Genomic DNA, 22,399 nt, shown 5'->3' with positions numbered 1-22,399 from the left:
TCCTGCTAAAAAGGAGTTTTTCCTTCCCACTCTCACCAAGTGCTTGTTCAAAACGCCCTAAAATATCGTTTTAGTGCTTTCCCCACCACCAGTGTATTTCTGAAAACGTCAAACTAATCCTTTAAGTTTATAGACCTGCAGCCAGATATATTTTAGATTTCCAAAAACCTTACATTTTGACTTTCATCTGACTTTTTTAAGACCGAACAATGCCCATCTGAAAAACAAACAAAATAAAATCATGAGGTACAATGAAGGCTCTCCCAATCAAAAGTTAGTTGAGCTCAAAATACGCACCCAACATATCAAAATATTCATCCAGAATAGTGTGGCAGGAGACATACTCATCCTTATGCTCGTCCATAGTCCAGATAAAGAGTCTCATGTCATGTGGCGGGGCCTGTTTAAGGTATTCAGTCACAGTTAAGCCAATGCTTGAAAATAACTCCGGGCTCGTGCCCAACTTCTCTATAATCATATCCTGCAAAGGTCCAAATTTTAGCAGAAGAGACAAGTCCAGTTGCTCCAAGCGTCCTGCGTAGCGTTCAATGAAGCTCTGGGCAGCATTCAGACCTGCAGAAGAAACAGTAATCCATTTAACAGTATGAATACCTATAAAAGCCACTTGTAATGCAACAGAAACTCTTCTGACACGTATTTCAGAGTATCAGATTAAGTGGATAAACACCAACCTCCATCATTGAGCCGGTGCGCCCAATTGCTGAGTTTGGGATTTATGTTCACACAGCTACTGAGCTCCTGGATAAATACACGAGCCCAAACCCGGTTCTTCCTCTCCAGCAGCAGCTCAGCAACTTGTCCTAAAGTCTCTAGCTGCTCCTGCTGCCAGTTCAGCATCCTTCCAGCTAGCTGGTTCCCCCTAGCAAAGTCCAGCTCCAACCAGGGTTTCAGACTGCTGAAGAGAACAGAAATATGGAGGCCATTCTCCCCCCTCAGAAGCTCCACGTTCTGGTTGATCTGCAGAAGAACTCGATCTCTGTACACTAACCAGACTGAAACAAGGGAAACAGACAAAAGGCGAATCAACAAGTGTTTGGGTTGAGAAAAGTCAAAATGTTAAATTCTAACTAAAGGAAACCTTTTTAACAAAATTTTACCAAAGCTAGAGGAGGCACCTTTCTGCTGACTCGGAGCTGCCGAGTCTTGCTGTTGTTGCAGAATCTGCTTATCCTCCTTATCCTGAAAAGACACTTTATGCTGCTTCCTCTTTAGCTTGTGCTCCTCCTTTGATTTTAACTTCTTCAGACTGAAAAACAGCAAGAAGTAGTACAGATTTTCAGAAAGCAGCTGCACGTGAATGTGAATCATAAAACTAAGGTCATGGTTTGATCCCCAGGTTCTCCGGTCTGCTTGTTGAAGTATTCTAGGAGAGAGAATCAACTCTAAGTAGTCCCTGATGCATTCACTGGAATTTCATTGTGCGTGTGAACATCAGGCCAAGTGTTAAACACAAAATAATAAAAATACTGGCGACGACCAGTGTTTACTGAGACTCAAACCTGTCCAAGATTTTTAGTAGACACACCTAACTTGTAACTCCTACACTGAATCACACTTTGTAGCTGAGCCGTTTGAAATAGAAGAGCTCTGCAGATACTGTGACGCAAATTTTAAGAATGTCAGAAAAAAAATCAGAGACCGGTCTTTGGCAGTCATTGCAATTTGGGTGTTTAAAAGCCCTTACTGGTCAGGGAAATATTTGAGCTTGGCTTTAAGTGAAATGCCTGTACACACAGGCATGCAGATGAGTCAGCTGCTTGTAGGTGTGAGACGGACACACTGTCACTTTATAAATTCAAGAGGGAGTTACCGGGTCCCTGCTACAGCCAAAACAGCTGCTGATACTAAAGTATAAGCAAGAGTGCGAAATAACCAGAACATCTAGCTGGTAATTATTAGCTAGTAGCTACATAGTTGTTAATTTTTTCTTAAGTTCACAAACATCCAGAATGAACTCTGTAACTTCAGCCTCACCTTGTACAATTCTGATTCACCTTTGGCTTCTTCAAAGTCTGCGGTTTGAGGACTGCAGCTTCAAACTGAAAAGACAAAAGAACTCAAGTCAACAACAACTCTGTGACTCATGACCAGAGTTTCTATGCCACCCCTCAAAGAGCTTTCGTCTCTCACCTTACACTTCACCACGCCCGTCGGACAAAAGATTGTTATACTACAGATCTGACCGATGCAGTCTGGAGTCAAACAAGCTTCTTGCAGCAAATCCTGCAACACAAAAACAAGTAGGTCTGGAAATTGTAGCTTTGTGATAACAAGAAAGCAACAGAATACACAGAAGGATGATGTAACAAGGTCTAAATTCACCTTTTCACTCTTTTCTGAGAAGGCTGACGCTTTCAGGGTCTTCCAACATGTGACGTGATATTCAACTGTGCAGTCCTCACAGCAGCATATCCGAATGAAGCCCTTCATAAAGTAGAAAAAAACATTATGGTTTCTATCTTTTCTATCTTTCTTTCTTTTTTTAAACTGTGAAAAATTGACTGGATGCTGTTTACTTTAAAATCTGGGTCAGTAAAGTAGATTTCAGCTTTCACTGGGCAAAGACATTTGTCAAGGCGACAAATGGCATCAGGAAGGGGAGGAAACTTGCACAACTCTATAGCATCTTCCAGAATTTCCTAAAACGAAAGAAAACATGAGCAATGCTTGATTCACATCACACATTTGTTAAAATATAAAGCACCTGAGACTCACCTTGAAACAGTCTGGCTGTGTTTCTTTGACAATCTCTTTTGTTAAAGGCCAGGTGAGTTTACCAGGTGTTATTTGATTCTTGACCATCTGCAGGGAATCTAAAAACTGCTCCAGAGCTACTGCAAACCTGCCAGAAGCAGAAGAATCCACACATTGTACAGTTTGAAAATGCAAAAGTCAGAATCAGTGACAAAACTGCTGTTAACTGATGTTAGTTGTGTACCTGTTCTCCCTGAGATACAGCTTGCCAAAGGCGTAGTAAACTAGACACTGAAACGTCCTCTCGTCGTATGATTTGATCTTCTCCAGCAGTTTTTCTGCTCCTGTCAGTTCCTACATATGAACGACAACCACATATAAAGCGAATGCAACAAAGTCCACCTTGTTCCACTTTGCTATTGAATTTCCTGCCTTAACTGCTTTATCTATCAATCAGAACTTCTTTTTGCAACAAGAATGTACGGTGACTTAGCTGTAGTCCCTGGTGCAGAATGGTGCTTCTGCCAAAAAATAAAATTTGACCACTTTGCTTAAAACTTACCTCCGGCCGGCCGATCTGTATCAGGGCTGACGCATGGCCAAACAGTAACAACAGCTCATCTATTATTGAAAGTCCAAGTTCCTGAGAAGAAGAAGAAGGACATTAATCATTCTGTTGAAACTGTAAATCATCTAAAAGGATTAACATTAAAACCTTTACTTAGTGCTTCAAAAGTAACTGTTTGTACAGCTTAGGGGAGCAGAAACTTAGTTTCTTCTTCTTAAATAGTTTATAATGAAAAGTGAGAGGAAGCATGGTAGAAGAGGAAGGAAGTGACTCGCCAGAATAGGCTCCCTGCTCTAAATCAGCAATTAACCACAGTGAACAACTCACTGGGGCAAGATCTAAGAACCTCGACCTAATTTCAAATAGAAACTTTTCATTTTGAATCCCAATTTTAAATAAAAAAATAAAATAAGCACTTTGACAGACTTTGGTCTGTATGTGCGTATGAAGAGTGCTATGTAAATAAAGACAAATAATCCAGTTAAGTTTCGTTTCAGTGTTATGTCATCATCTCTAGAAAGGATCAGTGTAGTGTGAGAAATGTGGAAAAAACAAAAATTTGTACACAACACTGCAAATCTGCAGAAAAACTAAAACTATTGACACATTTTTTTGTATTTGGAGTTCATTGAGATTCATACTTTAGCCTTTAGCATACTTTAGTTTAGCCACATTAAGAACTAATATTACCTTGGTTGTAACAGTTTCCAGGAAGGTCAGTGCCCTGCTGAAGGCCTGCTCTGCATTGCGGGTACGGAGGTCAGCCATTGCAGTGTGAGCATCTTCCACCAGAGATCTGAACTCTTTCAATCTGTCGGCTTTAGCGTCAACCACTACCTGGCTCTGAACAGAGGACAGCCACTTTATGTAACGGTACTGCTGATGACTTTGAAGCAGTGCTAAATGTGAGAAACTTACCTGTTTTCCAGGATAACTAGTTTTGTTCTTTGATTTCTTCTTTGCTGTGGCGTTGGACTCTCCCTTTTCACTCTTTGAAAGCGGCTCGCTTCAGAACACAAAAGTTTTAAATTAAACATTTCCCCTGCTGAAGTTGTTTTTCTGTGCTTGACAGTACTGTCCAATGGAGCCAAATGTTGTGGTAGAAAACCGAGACAGTTTTTATGGGTTATTAATAGCAGTGTTTTCACCAACCTTTTAGGTGGTTTAAGGTCTTTACTGTTGCTGTTCTTCTGTGGAGTCCTTACAGTTTTTCCTTGGGAGAGAATATCAGACTTTAAAGTGGACCTTTTCTGCTTTTTCCAAATTTCCTATCTTACACGCACAAACTCTTACAAAGTTCATATTAAACATACACAAAATTCTAACTAAGGCCATCAGTGTATATACAGGTAATCTCTGCGAGTCCCAGAGCTCAGTGTCTCTGCTTTAAACTGACAGGGACAGAAAGGGAGTCAACAAGTTTGTTTCAGCCAGAATATGGACCGAGTGGCTGCAGCAAGGCCCAGTTTATGTTAAATAAGGAATATATTCAATTGTTACTCAAGTAAAGCCTACTCTGATTTCTGATCCTCCTAAGAGGAAGCAAAGTTTCACCTTGATTTACTCACGTGAATGCAGTTATGTTTGAGCAGCTGAGTAACAGCAACAAGAAGAGATATAACTATATTCCAGATATCAAAACATTTATAAAAGTGACCAAACGGTCCTGTAACTTTCTTCACTTTTCTCCATTTTTTTTAAAGCCAAGTTGAGCCAGCTGCCCTCGAACACCATCAAAAAAGGCCTCAATTTCTGATTGTGAGTGCTGTCAGGAGTTAATCAACAGTCTATTTCAGAATCACAGCTGATGGGTTTCACTGATTTGAACATTTAAAAAAATAAATAAACAAATATCTGAATTCACAGCAACTCAAATTTGATTCTATTCATGTCATCAACTGCAAATAAGCCTAAATTTGTGTCACTTCATGGTCATCATACATATTCATGTCATGTGGCAATTTAGCAATAAACTTCAAAATAAGCCTCAGAGCCTCAAAGGGTTAGTTTTCCATACTGGAAAGTGCAACTATATGATGAAAGATAAAAACCAAACAGATGAAAACACACTCACTTGTCTGCTTGTCCATGTTTACTACCTGTTAACACACAAATAAAATATCAACTCTAAAAATTAAGCAACAAAACATGAGTCATATTTTTAAAATGTGACAAAACTAAAGCCGCAAATTTTTATCATCTGAATGTTCTTTTAAAACCACCACAATTAAATTTTAAATAGATACCAAAAGAACATCTATAGCTGAAGATCATGTGACCATAGTAATCAATACATATCCATTTACAAATATGCATAAAAGAAATTAATAATCAATCGTAGAATTTAAAAAAAGAAAGAAACAGAACACTGAAATAAGAAACTGAAACAAAAACTGAAATCAAAGTCAACTTAAATGTAAACGCTCAAAACAAAAACTTAATTGAAAGAAAAAAAAAAACCAAACATTAAATACTGTTACTCATTTTCTTTCTTGCCACTTTCATTTTTCTTTCACATATAAGCTCTTCTGTATTAAAATATTAATATTTTGACATTTCCCCTTTTATCTTAGACAAACAGACCTAAAACTAAAGTTTATGATTACAAAATACAAAAAAGAACCTGAATTAAGGTTTTGTTCAGCATTTTTGATTGAAAACTGGATTATCAGAATTACTCTTAATCATTTATCAATTAAACCACTCTATTAAAGATTTCATTCAATTAATATTTCGACAAAAACTAACTAATTTATTATTCTGCTCTACTCACAATCTCAAATGATGCGTTACAAACCTTTGGGGACGTGCTGGCAGCTGGATGACTCTTATGAGATGGTGTCACGAGGCCAAGTCTTAAGCTGTGAAGAAAAAATAAAACTGCATGAAATAAGAATTTTACTCGCGGTTATTACCAAATGCACAAAGCACATACATACCTTTGACCTTGCTCTAGTGGTCCAGCTGAAATCAGAGAACAGAAATATCAGTTTGAATTTGGAGGGATATGACAGATTATTTTTTACTAAAAACCAATAACAGGATCTTCATTGGAAGGTAAAAAGTGGAAACATTCAACAACAAAACAAAAAAAGAAATAACCCTTTACCATTAGCCACTGTAAGAAGACAGGGTTTTTAAGTTTACCTGAGACATATCCTCGAGGTGGGCCTGGATGAGCCATTGGAAACGTCGTTGTGTATTTGCAGAACTGCGTTTCCAGATCTTTGACTCCCTCGTGGTCATCTTTACAGACCATCTGGGCCAACTTATTTGCTTTGATTGCCATTTCATAGTGTCCCAAGGAGAACAAGGCCTCGCAGTAACGGTAGTGACCCTGTACAAAAACAAGAAAGATGATTACTTCACCACAGCAGCTGTTTGCTCACACAGTTCACATAATAATGCTCAGTGTGAACCAGCTAAGCAAACACTTTTTTGGTTTATTTCCATTTGCTGTTCAGATAAGGTACTGTACACTAAAGCCAAATACAAAGTTACAAGCATGGTGGGTGGCAGTTTTGCTGGTACATTGCACAAAGTGGATGGAATAATGAAAATGGATGACTACTTCCAAAATCTTCCACTTCACCTCAAATTAGCAGCTAGATGTTTGAAACTTGGACACAGCTGGGTGTTCCAGCAGGACAATGTTTTGGAATGGATAAAGCAGGCTAACATTAAGCTTCTGGGAATGGCCTTCCCAAAGCCTCAACCTTATCGCCATTGAAAATGTTTGGACTATTCTTAAAAGCTGGTACTGTGCCAGGAAACCAACCAATGTAAATGAACTCTACCAACAGAGGTGGTCAAATACCCAGCCAGAATTATGCTATGCACTTGTTGATGGCTACTAAAGGCATCTGGTCACGGTGCAACTTGCAAAAACAAAACTAATCCAAAGAAAAGTAATCAAAATCTGTTGTGACACAGACTTCAGTCTACTCTAATAACAGAAACTCAGCAGAAATGAAAGCAACAGTGGAGCAGAAATGTATTTTACCGAATATGAACTGAGAACATTACAAACAAAGATTATAAAAAAGACAAATACCTTTGCCCACACAGGTTTAATCAGAGTGGCACGTTTTCCATCGCCGACCGCTTTTCTGAAAAGTAAAAATAAAAAGTTTGGATCGAGAGATCCACGAGCTTGTGACTTGCTCTGCTTCACAAAAACAATCTGCAGCAAAACACACCTCAAAATGGGTGTGGCGTAGTTTTACAACAATCACAGGTGCAAAGTGAAAGCATTTATGACAAGTTGTTTTCAGTAAGTTTCAACTTATCCAGGTACACAGAGAAGAGGATCAAATGTGGAGAGGTTAAAGCTCCAGCAACGCTGGTTTTACATACAACAACTTGTTTTTAAAAAATCTGATGAATGTGTTTCTGCATGTGTGTTTTTATTCGCTGAGAATAAATAGAAAGTCCACTTATTCTTTGGTTTATGTCACTTCTGTCTTGGTTGAAGACAAAAGTGACTTCCTACACAAAGAAAGTTGGTATTAAAACATTTGTCAGCCTAACAGCTTTTTAAAAAGTCCAGTTTCAGTTAAATATTGACTTTAGATCAATATTAATTAAATCAATAGGTTAACAGCACTGTGTTGACATATTTGGTGTTAAATTCACTATTTTATTCCATAGACAGACACTAGGGGTTGGCGATAGAGCCTCGCAATCTAAGATGATATTGAAAAAAAAAATTGTAATTATATTTATGACAACATAGAGAGACAAAAAAAAACCCTGAACAACATTTTGATCCATTACTGCACACAGAAGGAAACAATATTTATTAATGAAGAAGCACTGAAAGGCATTTACATCCTTTTTCAATGAGCTAACGTCTCTGATGACACACCCTAATTCAAATTGCGTACAAGAAACAATGGTAGTGACTTTGAGCACAACTCAAATATAAACACTATAGTAAACTAGGTCGTGTTTCCATGGGACATTTTAATTTAAAGCGTTTACTACCTTAACAACAACAATTAAATTAACTTTACCTTGTAACTCCTCTGAAGCCTCCACAGTAGGGTCACATAAGAGAATTGAAACTGATGAATATTGTCTACCTAGGATGTTGTGGTTGCATAAACCGTTTCCTGTCATGTGGAACGATGACACCAGCCAATGCTCAACCCAGTCATTTGTTTACTTTGGTCTTACATCATCAGCTGCTAGCATCTCCTCCTCACCTGCCATCACAGCCTGGTTCTGCCTCAAGTGGTGAAACACTCGAGGCATTGCTAAATCATTCTATCCTAAAATTACAGTTTGATATCACTTAAAACTATATCGCTGCTATGGGAGATAGCATGACAGAGCCCTGATCTAAACCAGATATTTATGTGTTTATATCTATGATAGCCACTAATATGGTTCAGAGAATTTAAAAGAATAGGGTGCCAGGTAGGCTAGAAAGTACACAAAGACAACAGGAAACATACAGTGCTTAACAAACCTATTAGGCCACTCACCATAAAAATAAGAGCACAAAATATATTAGAAATGAACCAAATTCATATTTTTATACCCAAATTTAAGCCGGAGTGCTGGATATCTCTGAGAAGTCAGAAATTAATCAAGCAAAACATTCAACCACTAAAATTATTTTTCTGTTCAGGGATGTAAGTGAACAATTAAGAAAAAGGAAAAAAAAAAAAAAAAGAAAAGAAGATGTTTTAATATCCTCTCAGCTTTTTTGTAAAACAGAAAATTAAAAAAAACGATTAACAAAAATTCTGTTTTAGCATTAATAATAAGATTTTGACTAATGAGACTGCGCACACTTGTTGATTAACTACTACAGAAATATAAAAATTCCCAAAGCTGTTAATTTAGGGCAGCTGTGAGTTAAAATTTACAACCTTACATTGGGTGGTGGTATAATTAATTTATTAAGCATTGCTTTTTCTGCTTTTTATCAAACAGAACGGTGGCAAGTGCTCCAGAATGAGTGGTACTTACAGATATTTCTTACACCTGATAAAGGATAGGGCTCGGTTTCCATAAAGTTTGTGATTGTCAGGGCTGGGAAGAGAAATAAATTCATTTTAACTACAAAAGGCACAACTTTACTTTTTAGTGGACAGATATGTAGAACATGTTTTTTGACATATTTCCATGGATTAAATACACTCAGTGACAAGCAGCATATTTAGGCTGTATTAAGAAATGTACAGCCACAGTCACATGGGCTTAATGGCCGGCCAACAACACCCTGGCAACCAGTGGTTGCCGGGGGGGGGGGGGGGGGGGGGGTGCATTCCCAAACTGGTTGGACAGTGGCTGCTGGAGGTCACAAGGTAAAAATTTGTGTCAACAGCCAGCAACCATTCACCAACCAGTCATGGCGAATACACATTTTTCCCTAGAAGCCGGAGGTTACTGAACAGTCTCTTGGCATATGTGACCGACACCTTATACATCTCACTATGATGGTGCTGCAGTGTATCACAGTTGTCATAAGGTAAAGGCATGGCAATAAAATTTAATGTCAGAGAAGTATTACTTACTAATATTCGATGGCTTTAGAATAATACTTCACCGCTTCTTCATACTGCTGTTTCTCAAAGTGCTCGTTTCCTTTCTTCTTCATCTCTTCACTTTTCTGGGGGAGGAATATATTTATTTCCACTGGCGGTAGAGAAATGCATTCAAACACAGGAAGGAAAAAAACACAGCATTAAATCTATTGAGGAAGCACTTTAAAGTTATTGAGCGTCTGAGGTTGTTTTCAAGCATGTTACAGCAAGTAGACTGCCTGCTGGCTCTACTATGAAGCAGGATTTGTGGCTGAGCAAGGTCACGTGAGGGCATGCATGCAGCACATTGGTGTCCTGTATGAAATAAGTTCAACATAACCAGGCTTTATTTCTGTTAGCTGACTGTTAGCTTGACAAAAGTTTAAATCCCAGTCAGAGGTAATGGATATCCATTTCTATGTTAACCAAGTTTCAGTTTCAGATTACCTTTAATTCAGTGTCAGCTTATTTTTAAGCTTTTTGATTTTTGTCCCCAATCTAAATTATTTGATGTTTTACTTGTATGCCACAATATGATCAACATTCATTGTGTTTACATTTATAAACTTGGAATAATTATGTGCCTTTATGTCCATGTTCGAACATGGATACTTATCTTTAATGTGTAGCTTTTATTCAAACTGTGAAGCCCTCTGATACTTTTCAAAACACCATAAAGATGGAGTTAGAAACCTTGTTAACCCTTTAAGACCTACCATAGAACCAAGTCCGCCAGAGCTTATATTATATTTTTACATGTTGTAGTGCCAGTCTTGGGAGCATTTCAAGTTGCTGTACATCAATACAACCATTACAGCCTAAATTTTAATAATATGTATGCATTAAGTGCATAGTAATTACATAAATTGCAAAAAAGTGCAATAAACTACAAAAAAACTGAAAATAGTTTTTGTTTTTTTAACATATATTTCTAGTTAGAGAAATTTAAGAGGCTTATCCCTCAAAACTGTAAATACAAAAAAGTTGCACAAACTAGTTTCCCACCACAGGAAATTTATTTTGAGTGTCTTCATAGTTTTATTTATTTATTTTTTTAAACACACCAATTTTTATATACTGCAGGAAAAACGAAAATAAATATTATAGTGCAAATTTGCAAAAAAAACAGCATGTGCATCAAAATAAACTATTTTCAGCGGTTCAGTTTGAGTTCTTGGACGTTCGTTCTTGGTCATTATAGCAACGCAGCCGAAAATCTCATGACGTCATCTGTATGAGATACAAGTAGCAATGGAGGATGTCGAATCGATGGTATAAATACTGCTCAGTTTCTGTCTTTTTGTCACACTCTGGGTCCAAGGTGTTAGTTTTTGTGCAGCCATGTCTCTCGTGGCCGGGTTTCAAAAGCTCTCATGACTCATTTAGTGACGTTATTGATTTCCCAGTCAGTGGCTTGCAGACTGTTGACATTACATTTCCAGATTGAGCCATCTTCCTTGGAACTTCGGCGCAAGAAGGTACCTAAAAAAGTATTTGGTACCAAGTACTACCACTTAATGGAAAACCCTAAAAAGCGAGTCCAGTTGAGCTGAGCAGGCACCAGTGGGGGAAAAAAAAAAAAAGACTATGAGAAACAGTGTGGTGGCTCTTACCTCAACATTAAAGTCCGACGGTGGAGTCATCAGCTCCTTCATCCTCCTATCTTGGCTGCCTCCCAGATCCTGAATAAGCCTGGCATCTGAACAAAAGACAAGTCTCAGCTTTTAAAACACCACCACCGAAGTCAAAGAAAATTATCAACAAACCAGTTCACTGTTTAGAAAAGGGAAAAAAAAAAAAACTATGAATATCACAGACTCAACACATAAAGATACCCACAGGAATTACTAGAGCTGAGCACTCAAAAGCAGATACTGTGTCTTACACTCTGTGAAGATGAAGTGGAAAGCTGTGAAGCAGGTGTGCCCAGAGTTGAGCTCAGTCATTTGCTTTTGTATATCAGGTTCTCCTGTTCGCAGCAACCAGCGAAACGCATCATCCAAGATGTCCGCACTGCGCTGGTTTTAAACAAAGTCAACACACCATCACACATGAGCACTGTTTGTACAGCTGCATTACATTTGTACCCATTTTGGACAAAATAACAAAAATAACAGAAAACACACTGCACATGCACACAGGTGAGACCCTGCTACCAAAAATACATTTTTGGTGAATAACTGACTTTTGACATTCACGTGTCAGAAATCAAATGAAAAACTGGTCACTTTTTAGAGCACTTTCATTTATATATTTTTAAAATCACCCAACAAACTTCCAAAATCAATAATTACAATAATTTTTCCAAACTTACCAAGTTAAGCCTGTTGCTAAGTAGAACAATATGTTTTGACTCATTCCTCTTTACCTGGGAGAGAGAACAAACAAGCACCTGTTATAAAGAAAATGAGACTTACAGACTTATCTTATCTCTGTGTCTGACTGACATATTTAACTTACAACTCCTCTCTCCAAGGCCCTGAAGATCGTTTCTACTATTTCTATTCTTCTTATGTGCTTTAGATTTATATCGTTGTTTTCACTGAAAAGAGACCATTACACATCTATTAACAGTTTAAACACTGATGATGAAGAGGTATTAACTACAGGTAATTATAACTGTGCTTACTTTGCGCTGATTAGACCTATTTCAATAGCCCAGCGAACAGTATCGCACTCATCACGCTGCAGCAGAATGGGAAGCCAGAAGGAACAAATTTTCATTCTCTGCACTGCTTCTCTTTTTTTGTCAAGAGGGATATCATACCATCGATTAAAAATGTCCTCTGGAAAAAAAAACACATGGAGAAAACGATGCAAGGTGTTGAGTGACAGCAAACAGAAGATGGCACATTATAGGATGATTATTCCATCTGTTCGTTTTAAAAGAGGAAAATAAAACATTAAAAATGTTTTTAGTGATTATCACTGTTTTTGAACAAATAAACTCAAAAACAATTACTTGACTGTTAAATCCAGTCACAACTAATGCATATATAAGAGTTTGTAACCAAATAATCCACATTTCACAAGTTTGCACTTTTCATAAAATGACCCCCTTCTCTTATGAAACATATTGTGCAATATGAGAAAACATATCGCTTCACTGTAGTTTTTTAATAGCATCTTCACTAAAACTCACTCTACAAAAGAAGTGAGAAAAAAAAGAACTCAGAAAAGTACATGTAACAAAATATATCTACAGTAATTGTCTAGGTCACAACATTGGACTACAGTGACTGAACCTAATATATTATTAAAGCTTCCTCTATCATTCTCATTGTTACATTTGTACTGGAGACACTGCTTTATACAGTCAGATCCACAAATCTTTGGACAAAAACTTTTTGTCATTTTGCCTCTGAGCACCATCGCTGTGGATCAAGCAATCAAGATGTGACAAAAGTATTGCATTCATTTTTTATATACAGGACCTGATTATCACAGGCTCAAAATTACTTGAACAAACTTTTGAATGTGTTGTTTTCAATACTTCTGTAAAATTCCTTTGCAGTCTGTGACTGCCTGAAAAAGATTGTTTTCTGGCTCTCTGTGGCTTCGGAAACTGAAAAGCTCCTCTGTTGAGCTGAGATCAGGTGACTGACTTGGCCAGTATAGAACATCCAATTTATTTTCCTTGAGAGACTCTTGGGTTGCTTTTGCACTATGTTCTCGGTCATTAGCCATTTGCACTGTGAAGCACTTCTAATAAATTTTACAGCATTTCTCTGAATCTGACCTAAAAGTACAGCCCTGTACTGCTACTTATATCAGTAGTCACATCATCGCACACACTAGTGACTCATTTCCACTGGCAGTCATACGTGGTCATAGCATAACATTGTGTCCATAATGTTTGATAGACAATGTGGTATGCTTCCGATCAAGAGCCGTTTCTCTTCTTTTGTGTACTCTCCAATTTTCCCATCATTTTGGTACAGGCTCATCCTGGTTTCTACTATCTAAAGACAGAATTGAAGACTACGACACCAGCAGTGTTTTAAACATGCAGGGCGAGGACTCAATGGGGCGCTACATGATGCAAAGTTGAGGCATCTTGCCCTCAGTTTGAGTCATCCACCTGCATCAGTTAGACAGCTGTCCTGATAGCATCTCCTATCTTATCCTAGATAAATAAACTGGTGCAAACTGTAACAGCTGCATCAGGGTATATCATTTCAGGGTATATCACATCACTCCTCTATCTGAGAAAACATTGTTTCTATATGCCTCCAAATCTTTCTATGAAAAACTGAGGTGGTCAGGTGGGATGAATTTGCTTTATTCTACAGTAATTCATCAAAGGAAGATTCCTACAAATGCATATAAGGGTCAGTGTAAAATCACCTGTGTTCATTCCTTTCAGTGACAAAACTAACAGTCTCTCTTTAGTAAACAGCACCCTTTTAACACCAAAGAGGCTATGTGCAGCTGCAGACCAAAGATGTGACCCTTGCTCTAAGATTAGTGCAATATGCAAGTGAGTCTAAAAATGTAAGTGCATGTTTTTACTTACGCAAGTAAAAACATGAACTTTATTCATTAGCAATGATATTATTAAAAGGGTTGCTCAACATTAAATGTAATAAATTTCTGATTGTATATGACAGCGGTCCCCAACCCCCGGGCCTCGGAACGGTACCGGGCCACGAGAGTTGAGGCTCAGGTGTGAAATGTATGGTTTTCAGGGTTTTTATTGGTTTTCAGCGTTATTTTGTTATCGTTTTTATCATTAACTCTGTTTTCCTGGGTCTTTTCACGTGTGTTATGAATAAATCTTCTTTTTTTCGGTACCGGTACTAGTTTTATTTTGTTGTATTTATCCGCGGCACCTTAAAGGCCATGTCCGTGAAAATATTGTCGGGCATAAACCGGTCCATGGCGCAAAAAAGGTTGGGGACCGCTGGTATATGACATTAAAGAACACAGTTATTATCAGATTATTATGATAACCCAGTATGTAAGGTTAATTCATGAACACCAATTTGCAGTTCTTGCATTACCACTAACGTCACGTATAATTTACTTGATAAAACACACTTCCCATAAAAGTATATTAGATTACAACAATACACGACAAAAAAGTACTCTTATTTCCTCATGTACATTGTCACAAAAAGAAAAAAACAATGAAAATCATGTGGGTGAAAAAAATAAATCACTCAACATTAGTATTATAGGGTTAATTCCTTATAACTGTTTGGGCAGCTTCTTACCTGATGGACGAAAGGTGATGACCATATCTTCCATTTTCTGAGTGACCAAAAGGGGGAAAATGTTAATCAGTGACATAAAGGAAAGAAAAATAAAATAAGCAAATCATTTTATTAAAAGATTTTTAACTCACCAAAGGTGGTCTGGTTCTGCCCAAGACACCATTATCAGAATCAGAGTCTGGATCTGACATTTTGTTCAGCTCTGTAAAAACATTCACATCAATCACCAAAGCCAATTTTACAGTACATGCTAAAAAGATGTAAATACATTTCTGCCGATGATTTGAATTTACTTCAGTGAATGCAAATCAACAAGCAAGAAGCTTCTGTCTATATTACAGTGAAACTACAACACAACTGACCATACAAGAGAAAATCTAGTTCAATTTAATGAAGCTTGGCTCCACCTCTCTGCAATAAAATGTTCAAACTATTTAGATATTATGTGGGAAAAAAAGCTCTTAAAAAATCTATCACACCATAACCTGCAATCTCACTGAATGTCAGCTGCCTTTTGTTCTGTTCTCTGTTAAGATAATCCCACGCTGTCTCAATGTGGTTCGGGCTCTGGGAAGGCCAAACTGGCAGACTGATAGTGTTTCACTTTGTGGTTTTCTATCCAGGTATATTTTTACTGCACTGGCAGTGTGTTTGGGATCATTGTCATACTGAAAAATAAAGCCGTTGCCAATCAGATGTTTTCCAGGACACGATTTTCAAATATTCTTCATCCGCTAGAGATATTTTTTTTAGGCTTGCCACTTCTTATTCCACTACTTAAGTTGTCTCAAATTTTTGGTGGTTGGTTTTTGGTGGTTCCATCATTCTGCGGGGCTGTGTGGCCAGTGCAGGGACTGGGAATCTTGTCAAAGTTGAGGGACACATGGATTCCACTCAGTATCAGCAGATTCTGGAGACCAATGTCCAGGAATCAGTGACAAAGCTAAAGCTGCGCCGGGGCTGGATCTTTCAACAAGACAACAACCCGAAACACTGCTTAAAATCCACTTAGGCATTCATGCAGAGGAACAAGTACAACGTTCTGGAGTGCCCATCTCAGTCCCCAGACCTGAATATTATTGAAAATCTGTGGTATGAGTTAAAAAGAGCTGTCCATGCTGTGAAGCCATCAAACCTGAATGAACTAGAGATGTTTTGTAAAGAGGAATGGTCCAAAATACCTTCAACCACAATCAAGATTCTCACTTACAGGAAGCGTTTAGAGGCTGTAATTTCTGCAAAAGGTGGATCTACTAAATATTGATTTCATTTCTTTTTTTGTGGTGCCCAAATTTATGCCTGATTTTGTTTAAACAATTATTGCACACTTTCTGTAAATCCAATAAACTTCATTTCACTTCTCAAATATCACTGTGGTCAGGTACAAGAACTAGACTGAATATGAGTGAAAAAAATAATCCAAAGAAAAACCTGGAAAACTACTGCTCAAGACAACTCTAAAAATAAAAAGTCTGGTTACCTGCAAAATATAAATGAATGAGCTGACTTTTTGACAATATTGTACTGTCTCTGTCGCCACCCCTGGATGAGTTTGCCCTTTTGTTTGCTCAATAAGGTTTTAAACACCACACCCACACATACAATTGACAGCGTTATCTAACAGAACCAGCCCAGATACGCCCAGACTTCCTCGTGCAGTCTCCTCTCAAGGCTTCATTTTTTACACAACTTGGGAATATACTGAGCACCAAACTGCAGTTTCCCCAACATCCAGTGACCGGGTGTGGTGAACTAGTCTTCCATCATAGTAAGGCCATTACGCAGAGAGCGGGCATGTAAGACACCTGAAAATCATGAGGTGATGCCCAATATATATGCAGGCAACCCTAGGTACAGTCTGAGTTATTACTAGAAATGCTTGAAGCTCATGGTCCCCCGAACTAAAACAAAAAAGATGGAGGACTGTCCTACTAGTTGAAACCTAATCTCACAGGAATTTGCCCCAATAACAATGTTAGCACTGTAGCATATGAGCTAACCTACGTAGTGGCTTACAGAGCCATGTTAAACGCCTGGTAGCGGAAATATAACACAATGCAGTAAGTGTAAGCAACATTAGCTTTAGCTTACACATACTTTCTAACAACGTGACATACGTTAATGACTGTTCAACAACGTTTTGACACTTTTTCTCCTACTTTGTTTTAGCGCGACGCCTCACAGCATCAGCCTCAGCCAGCCTCGTAGTGTAGCTGGGTGTTGTTTTTTTACTGGGGGGGAAATAAAATATTATGGACAAATAACAAACAGCAGAAATTCAAACACGTACCTTATGATAACTGCTGTATGGATGCTTCACAGTAACCCTCGTTGCTCCTGTTCATGCTAGTTTACGGAAATGAAGGCGCGGTTAACACACGCATGCGTCAAAGTAGGCGGATCCCGCGAATTAATTGCATAAATTTCCTGCAACAAACATTTTTATTATTTCAGGGTTTGTTTGGTTTTTTTCCTGATTTGGTGAAAGAGCTTACGAAATTAAATATAATTATTTAAAAAAAATTGTAATAAAATACCTGTTAGGGAAATTAGCATTAGCTGAATCATAGCGTCTTACAAGCAAAACCAGTCATGATATTATAATAATATTATGAATACTATTCTTACATAAACTAAACTAAAATGTGCACTTTTTTTGCCTAGAAGGAGGGAAAAATCATTTTACCCGTTTAGCTGCGTTCACTACTATTCACTGTTGAATAGCGCCTCCTGCTGCATCCGGAGCTGAAGTACAGCTGGTTACTGTACAATTGGAGTGGTGGTGCCCCTCCACAGATGTACGCCCTGTTATTAATTTATATCTTTAGGTAAACAAATTACGTTAAAAATAAAGCAACTCAGTAAATGATAATGAAATTTCACACTATTTTTTTTTTCAGTTTTATTTACGTTTGATATTATTAATTGTTAAGTTTTGTTTTTAGTTCAGTTTCATTTCAGGTAGTCTCCACCGGGAAACTGCTCATTGGAGTTCAGTTTTAATTCTAATTAAATGTTAAGTTTCAGTTTAATTTTCTTGTATACAATGTTAGGTTTTGTTTAGGTTAGTCTCAGTGTAGGTTTTCATTTATTACAATGTGTGCTATATTTTTTATTGTCTTCTCTTTGGATTACACTATCTACTAGTATCTAATAGCTTTGCTTTTGTGGTACAACTTGTCATGTTTACTCAATCCAGCAATAGAGCCGAATTAAAATTGCATTTCCATAGTTTTTATGATTAAGAATTTTATGAATTTTATGTTCAAAGTATTTTTACATAGTTTGTGTTTGCATTATTGTGAAAAATAATCGATACCATTTAAGAACTGTCACTAGTTCCTTTTTGCAAATGTGAGTTTTTTTTATTAGGGTCTGTTCAAATTTGAAATGACATTTGACATTTGATGACAGTTTGAATAAAACACTTTCATTTGTTTCCTAAATTATGTGAAAAATTTCATACTGTTAGTGTGAAATTTGTATTGAAAGGGTCTTATATATGTGGAAACTGACCGAGTTTAATACACTGGTAGAAAATAGGAAACAAAATTATGTGCTTTTCTGGTTGTAACAACATTGTGTTAGTTTTTGTGGCTGACTAATCAGATATTTGTTTTTGTCTAATTTGTCCTCAGTTCGAAGTCATCCCTCTGCCTTAGCAGGCTCTGAAAAACTCCGTCAGGATACAGGAAAAAATTTTCGTTGCTCTCCAGGTCCTGCACGTTGATTATTCGAGTCACCAGAGCTTCTTGTATGGCTGGAGACTCACAGGGGTGATGCTGCACACTGTGACTCACGTTTCTCGAGGGCTCAATGACTAACAGTCCAAGCATGCTGCCTTCCTTTGTCCTGCTGTATCTGGATGAAGTGTAGAGGGTGTCGCCTGTCATCGTGGTGTCATTGCTTCCATTTAGGACATTAAATCCAAAGTCTCCACCTGATTCATCAGTTTTACAGCCTCTGTTAATTCCTGTAGTTGAACTGGGTGTGGCAGATTTATTACTTGGACCAACCTGGCTACCATTAACAAGGAGGCTGTTGGAGCATGTCATATTGGTTATAGTAGATGTGTTAGCATGTTTAGGTCTGTTGGCAGCACTGGTTCTTGGTTTTTGTGGACCAGGAGCTGAAGTCTCCTGGATGTTTGCGCGTAGGTAGGCTGTATAGCCCCGAACCAGGTGACCTAACCCCGTCTTATAAGAAATGCGCATTGATTCAACTGATCCTAATGGCACAGACTGCAGACGGGCCTGTAGGAAGAGGAAAGTGCTTTAAAATCAACTCAATACCTCCCACTCAAAGTTCTCTGTAGCTTTGGTTTTGTGCCATCATCTAAAGGGAGAGAAAGAACCTGCAATATGGGATGTAAACACTTACCTACATATGAAGCAGATTTTACAATGTAGAGGCGTACAGATGCACTACAGTAAACACATACTATCATAACCTGAGCTGGATGTGTTTTCATCTATCTGTCCTGACCTGGTGGATTCTCATGTGCAGGTGAATTGCAGCTCCTGTCAGCCACTGCTGCATGGACGCTGAACTCATTCTCTTCCTTGTGGTCATCCTCTCATAATGGTCGAGAAGCTCAAATTTCAGCCAGTTATCGTAGAGCTCTGTGGTCTCAGCCATCTGATCCTGGTTGTTGGCGATGCCTGGGATAAGGGTGAGGAAGCTGTGGATAATCCAGCCGATTCTCGATGAGCTGCTGATGCCAAAAATCCTCTTAAGCCGGGATGGTTGAGTTAACGAGGGACCCTCTGTTGATCCTTGTGCTCGGACCTGTTTGGAATACGAAGCACAGTTTATAACACAAACTGTCATGCTGGCCCAAACACGGACAGAAAATGAGGTAGTATTTGCGTCAGTAGAGTACTTCAGACATTAAAGAAAGACACCTCATAACTCCAAACACAGAGAGCCAGAAAGAGGAAAAATGGGAAAAAACACAAGGCTTTTTTATTTCATGAATTTGTGACTCCTTGGGTACGTTCCAGTAGTTCATTTTGCTTAGAGAGGTTTCTAACAGAGTGAAATGACACCAAAGTATCTGCATGGCAGTCATCATTTGAGCAAAGAGTGACACACATTCTCCAAATGCTTAGGAAAGGAGCTTCCATAGAGGATACAACTCTATCCACAATTACTCTCCTTTGTCCTCAAGATATCTTTTAGGAATTGAGACATGTGGTGCAGGAGGGAAATAAAAATACTCTCCAAAAGTAGATGTAAGCCCCAGAATTTGAATGTTTGTCCCTTTGGAGATGCCACAGGTTTTAGAACAGAACCTTCCTGCTGCAAGACCATTAAACCACTGTCAGTACATTTATAGCTAACTCATGTAAGTAATCTAATTACACTATCAAGCACATAAGGTTGGTTAGTCCTCTGCTCACTCCCTGTTTAGTCTGCGGTCCATTTTCTTCCACTTATGCACTTTAGGGTCATGGGCTGGGTGGCTGAAGCCAGGCTGGACTGTTAATCGGGCATACCGGCCATTTGCCCAATGGGTCAATATAATTGTTTTTTCTTTTTCGATATAACTAAACATGCTGCAGGCCGGCTGCTATGCACCCACCCTAGAAGCACTGATAGCAGCCCAGTGGTTCATTTTTATTACTGACACTGGATTGCCTGATCAAATCTCTTAAAACAACTGGCGCTTTCTCTTTTCCCCTGTGTGCTCAGGGTAAGAGGTAAGAAACTAGATGTAGGGACAGTTTTTAGGAAGGAAGAAATTCAAGTAAAATGAATAGCTACTTTGATCATGAGCCATTTCTAAAGTGTAGCCTGCAATTGTCACTTATTGCACTACTGTCCAACTAAGATGTCCTAATCCAAAATAAAATGTTTTTCATTTTATGTATGTATTTATTTATAAATATAGTATGGTGGGCAAACAAAACAGAAAATGTTAAACTATAATCCTAAAAACAAAACCTAAAATTTTGACTTAATAACTCAAAATTTCATTTCATTTTCTTGTTTTCGAGTCATTGTCTTAGAAGTTCCATTTAGGAAGTCAACATTTGTAATTATTCAATTCAATTCAATTCAATTTTATTTATATAGCGCCAAATCACAACAAATGTCGCCTCAAGGCGCTTCATAGATACAGAGAAAAGCCCAACAATCATATGACCCCCTATGAGCAAGCACTTTGGCGACAGTGGGAAGGAAAAACTCCCTTTTAACAGGAAGAAACCTCCGGCAGAACCAGGCTCAGGGAGGGGCGGCCATCTGCTGCGACCGGTTGGGGTGAGAGAAGGAAGACAGGATAAAGACATGCTGTGGAAGAGAGACAGAGATTAATAACAGATACGATTCAATGCAGAGAGGTCTGTTAACACATAGTGAGTGAGAAAGGTGACTAGAAAGGAAAAACTCAATGCATCATGGGAATCCCCCGGCAGCCTACATCTATTGCAGCATAACTAAGGGAGGATTCAGGGTCACCTGGTCCAGCCCTAACTATATGCTTTAGCAAAAAGGAAAGTTTTAAGCCTAATCTTAAAAGTAGAGATAGTGTCTGTCTCCCGAATCCAAACTGGAAGCTGGTTCCACAGAAGAGGGGCCTGAAAACTGAAGGCTCTCCCTCCCATTCTACTTTTAAATACTCTAGGAACAACAAGTAGGCCTGCAGAGCGAGAGCGAAGTGCTCTAATAGGGTGATATGGTACTACAAGGTCATTAAGATAAGATGGGATGATTATTTAAGACCTTGTATGACATAAAAAATATATATAAATAAAATAAAGTTTTGTGGTGGAAACATAATTGTACAAACAGCAAAATGAGAAAGGATGATATACTAAAGAGACAGAAGGATGTAAAATGTATAATATTGGGGGTAGTGTAGGAAGTAAAAAGGTAACAAAACCACATGAAGATTGGACCTTCAAACTAAAACAGGATGTAAAGTGAAAGTGGGAACACAGACTCAGCAAAGAGGGGAAAAAGTGATGATAATAAAAAATAATCTCACACTAAAATGCAACCGTTTTACATACCTGTTGAGCAACCTGATCAAAAAGCATGGACAGAGCCAGAGCAACAACCCCCACTCCTCCACAGGTTACCCTGCTGCCCCTCAGCTTTGCCGTCAGGTTGAGGTTGAACGTGCTCTGCTGCTCCATGCTCATGCTCCGCTGTAAGAAGTTGTACTGATGCTGCAACGCTGCTGACGAATCCAGCGACAGGAAGGTGGTGAGAACAGGATCCAAGGAAATATCAGGGATGATGCTGGCATCTTGAGCCACCGAGAAGAGCTCCTGGACGGTGGCTCGAGAAGGAAGACATAAACTGCGGCCCGTCAGGATCATGGCTGAATCTGTCTGTGTGTGCTCAGTGTTATCAGT

At 38.4% G+C, this 22,399-nt stretch overlaps 2 protein-coding genes across 3 annotated transcripts in view; both read right to left on the bottom strand.

Annotated features, from left to right (window-relative positions):
* The window catches only part of ttc3 (tetratricopeptide repeat domain 3), a 25,640-nt gene extending 8,206 nt beyond the window's left edge, over window positions 1-17,434 (bottom strand). Inside the window, exons 1-29 of one of the 2 annotated variants that reach the window (XM_085175609.1) lie at window positions 17,326-17,434; window positions 15,167-15,237; window positions 15,036-15,072; window positions 12,449-12,605; window positions 12,280-12,361; window positions 12,134-12,187; window positions 11,705-11,837; window positions 11,433-11,518; window positions 9,811-9,905; window positions 9,263-9,325; window positions 7,338-7,392; window positions 6,431-6,620; window positions 6,223-6,247; window positions 6,081-6,144; window positions 5,358-5,382; window positions 4,436-4,496; window positions 4,202-4,289; window positions 3,974-4,126; window positions 3,278-3,358; window positions 2,960-3,069; window positions 2,737-2,863; window positions 2,538-2,660; window positions 2,344-2,445; window positions 2,152-2,244; window positions 1,996-2,060; window positions 1,119-1,267; window positions 693-1,013; window positions 298-573; window positions 174-217 (exon numbers count right to left, since the gene is read on the bottom strand). In XM_085175609.1, the coding sequence (XP_085031735.1) occupies window positions 174-217; window positions 298-573; window positions 693-1,013; window positions 1,119-1,267; window positions 1,996-2,060; window positions 2,152-2,244; window positions 2,344-2,445; window positions 2,538-2,660; window positions 2,737-2,863; window positions 2,960-3,069; window positions 3,278-3,358; window positions 3,974-4,126; window positions 4,202-4,289; window positions 4,436-4,496; window positions 5,358-5,382; window positions 6,081-6,144; window positions 6,223-6,247; window positions 6,431-6,620; window positions 7,338-7,392; window positions 9,263-9,325; window positions 9,811-9,905; window positions 11,433-11,518; window positions 11,705-11,837; window positions 12,134-12,187; window positions 12,280-12,361; window positions 12,449-12,605; window positions 15,036-15,072; window positions 15,167-15,226 (2,919 nt within the window). In that variant the 5' untranslated portion in view covers window positions 15,227-15,237; window positions 17,326-17,434. The remainder of the gene's footprint in view (window positions 1-173; window positions 218-297; window positions 574-692; window positions 1,014-1,118; window positions 1,268-1,995; window positions 2,061-2,151; window positions 2,245-2,343; window positions 2,446-2,537; window positions 2,661-2,736; window positions 2,864-2,959; window positions 3,070-3,277; window positions 3,359-3,973; window positions 4,127-4,201; window positions 4,290-4,435; window positions 4,497-5,357; window positions 5,383-6,080; window positions 6,145-6,222; window positions 6,248-6,430; window positions 6,621-7,337; window positions 7,393-9,262; window positions 9,326-9,810; window positions 9,906-11,432; window positions 11,519-11,704; window positions 11,838-12,133; window positions 12,188-12,279; window positions 12,362-12,448; window positions 12,606-15,035; window positions 15,073-15,166; window positions 15,238-17,325) is intronic. The other variant, XM_085175610.1, reaches the window with a different exon arrangement.
* LOC146510311 (uncharacterized) lies at window positions 15,167-22,399 on the bottom strand. The gene is made up of 3 exons (XM_085175612.1): window positions 22,052-22,399; window positions 19,521-19,823; window positions 15,167-19,288 (listed from the first exon to the last, which is right to left on the bottom strand). Exons 1-3 carry the CDS (start codon window positions 22,361-22,363, stop codon window positions 18,659-18,661), a joined length of 1,245 nt encoding a protein of 414 aa, XP_085031738.1. The 5' UTR covers window positions 22,364-22,399; the 3' UTR covers window positions 15,167-18,658.

The sequence above is a fragment of the Neolamprologus multifasciatus genome, chromosome 10 (genome assembly GCF_963576455.1).
Source record: "Neolamprologus multifasciatus chromosome 10, fNeoMul1.2, whole genome shotgun sequence".
In the NCBI taxonomy this organism is placed as follows: domain Eukaryota; kingdom Metazoa; phylum Chordata; class Actinopteri; order Cichliformes; family Cichlidae; genus Neolamprologus; species Neolamprologus multifasciatus.
Note: the sequence above shows the minus strand (reverse complement) of the source record. Positions and strands in the feature narration are given on the sequence as shown.

Bases quoted from the DNA above. Each gene is read 5' to 3' on its own strand.
- LOC146510311 (XM_085175612.1), bottom strand. From the start codon at position 22,363: ATGATCCTGACGGGCCGCAGTTTATGTCTTCCTTCTCGAGCCACCGTC. The intron at 19,824-22,051 runs GTATGTAAAACG...TATTCCAAACAG, and splicing joins TTGATCAGGTTGCTCAACAG to GTCCGAGCACAAGGATCAAC. The intron at 19,289-19,520 runs GTCAGGACAGAT...CTCTTCCTACAG, and splicing joins TGCACATGAGAATCCACCAG to GCCCGTCTGCAGTCTGTGCC.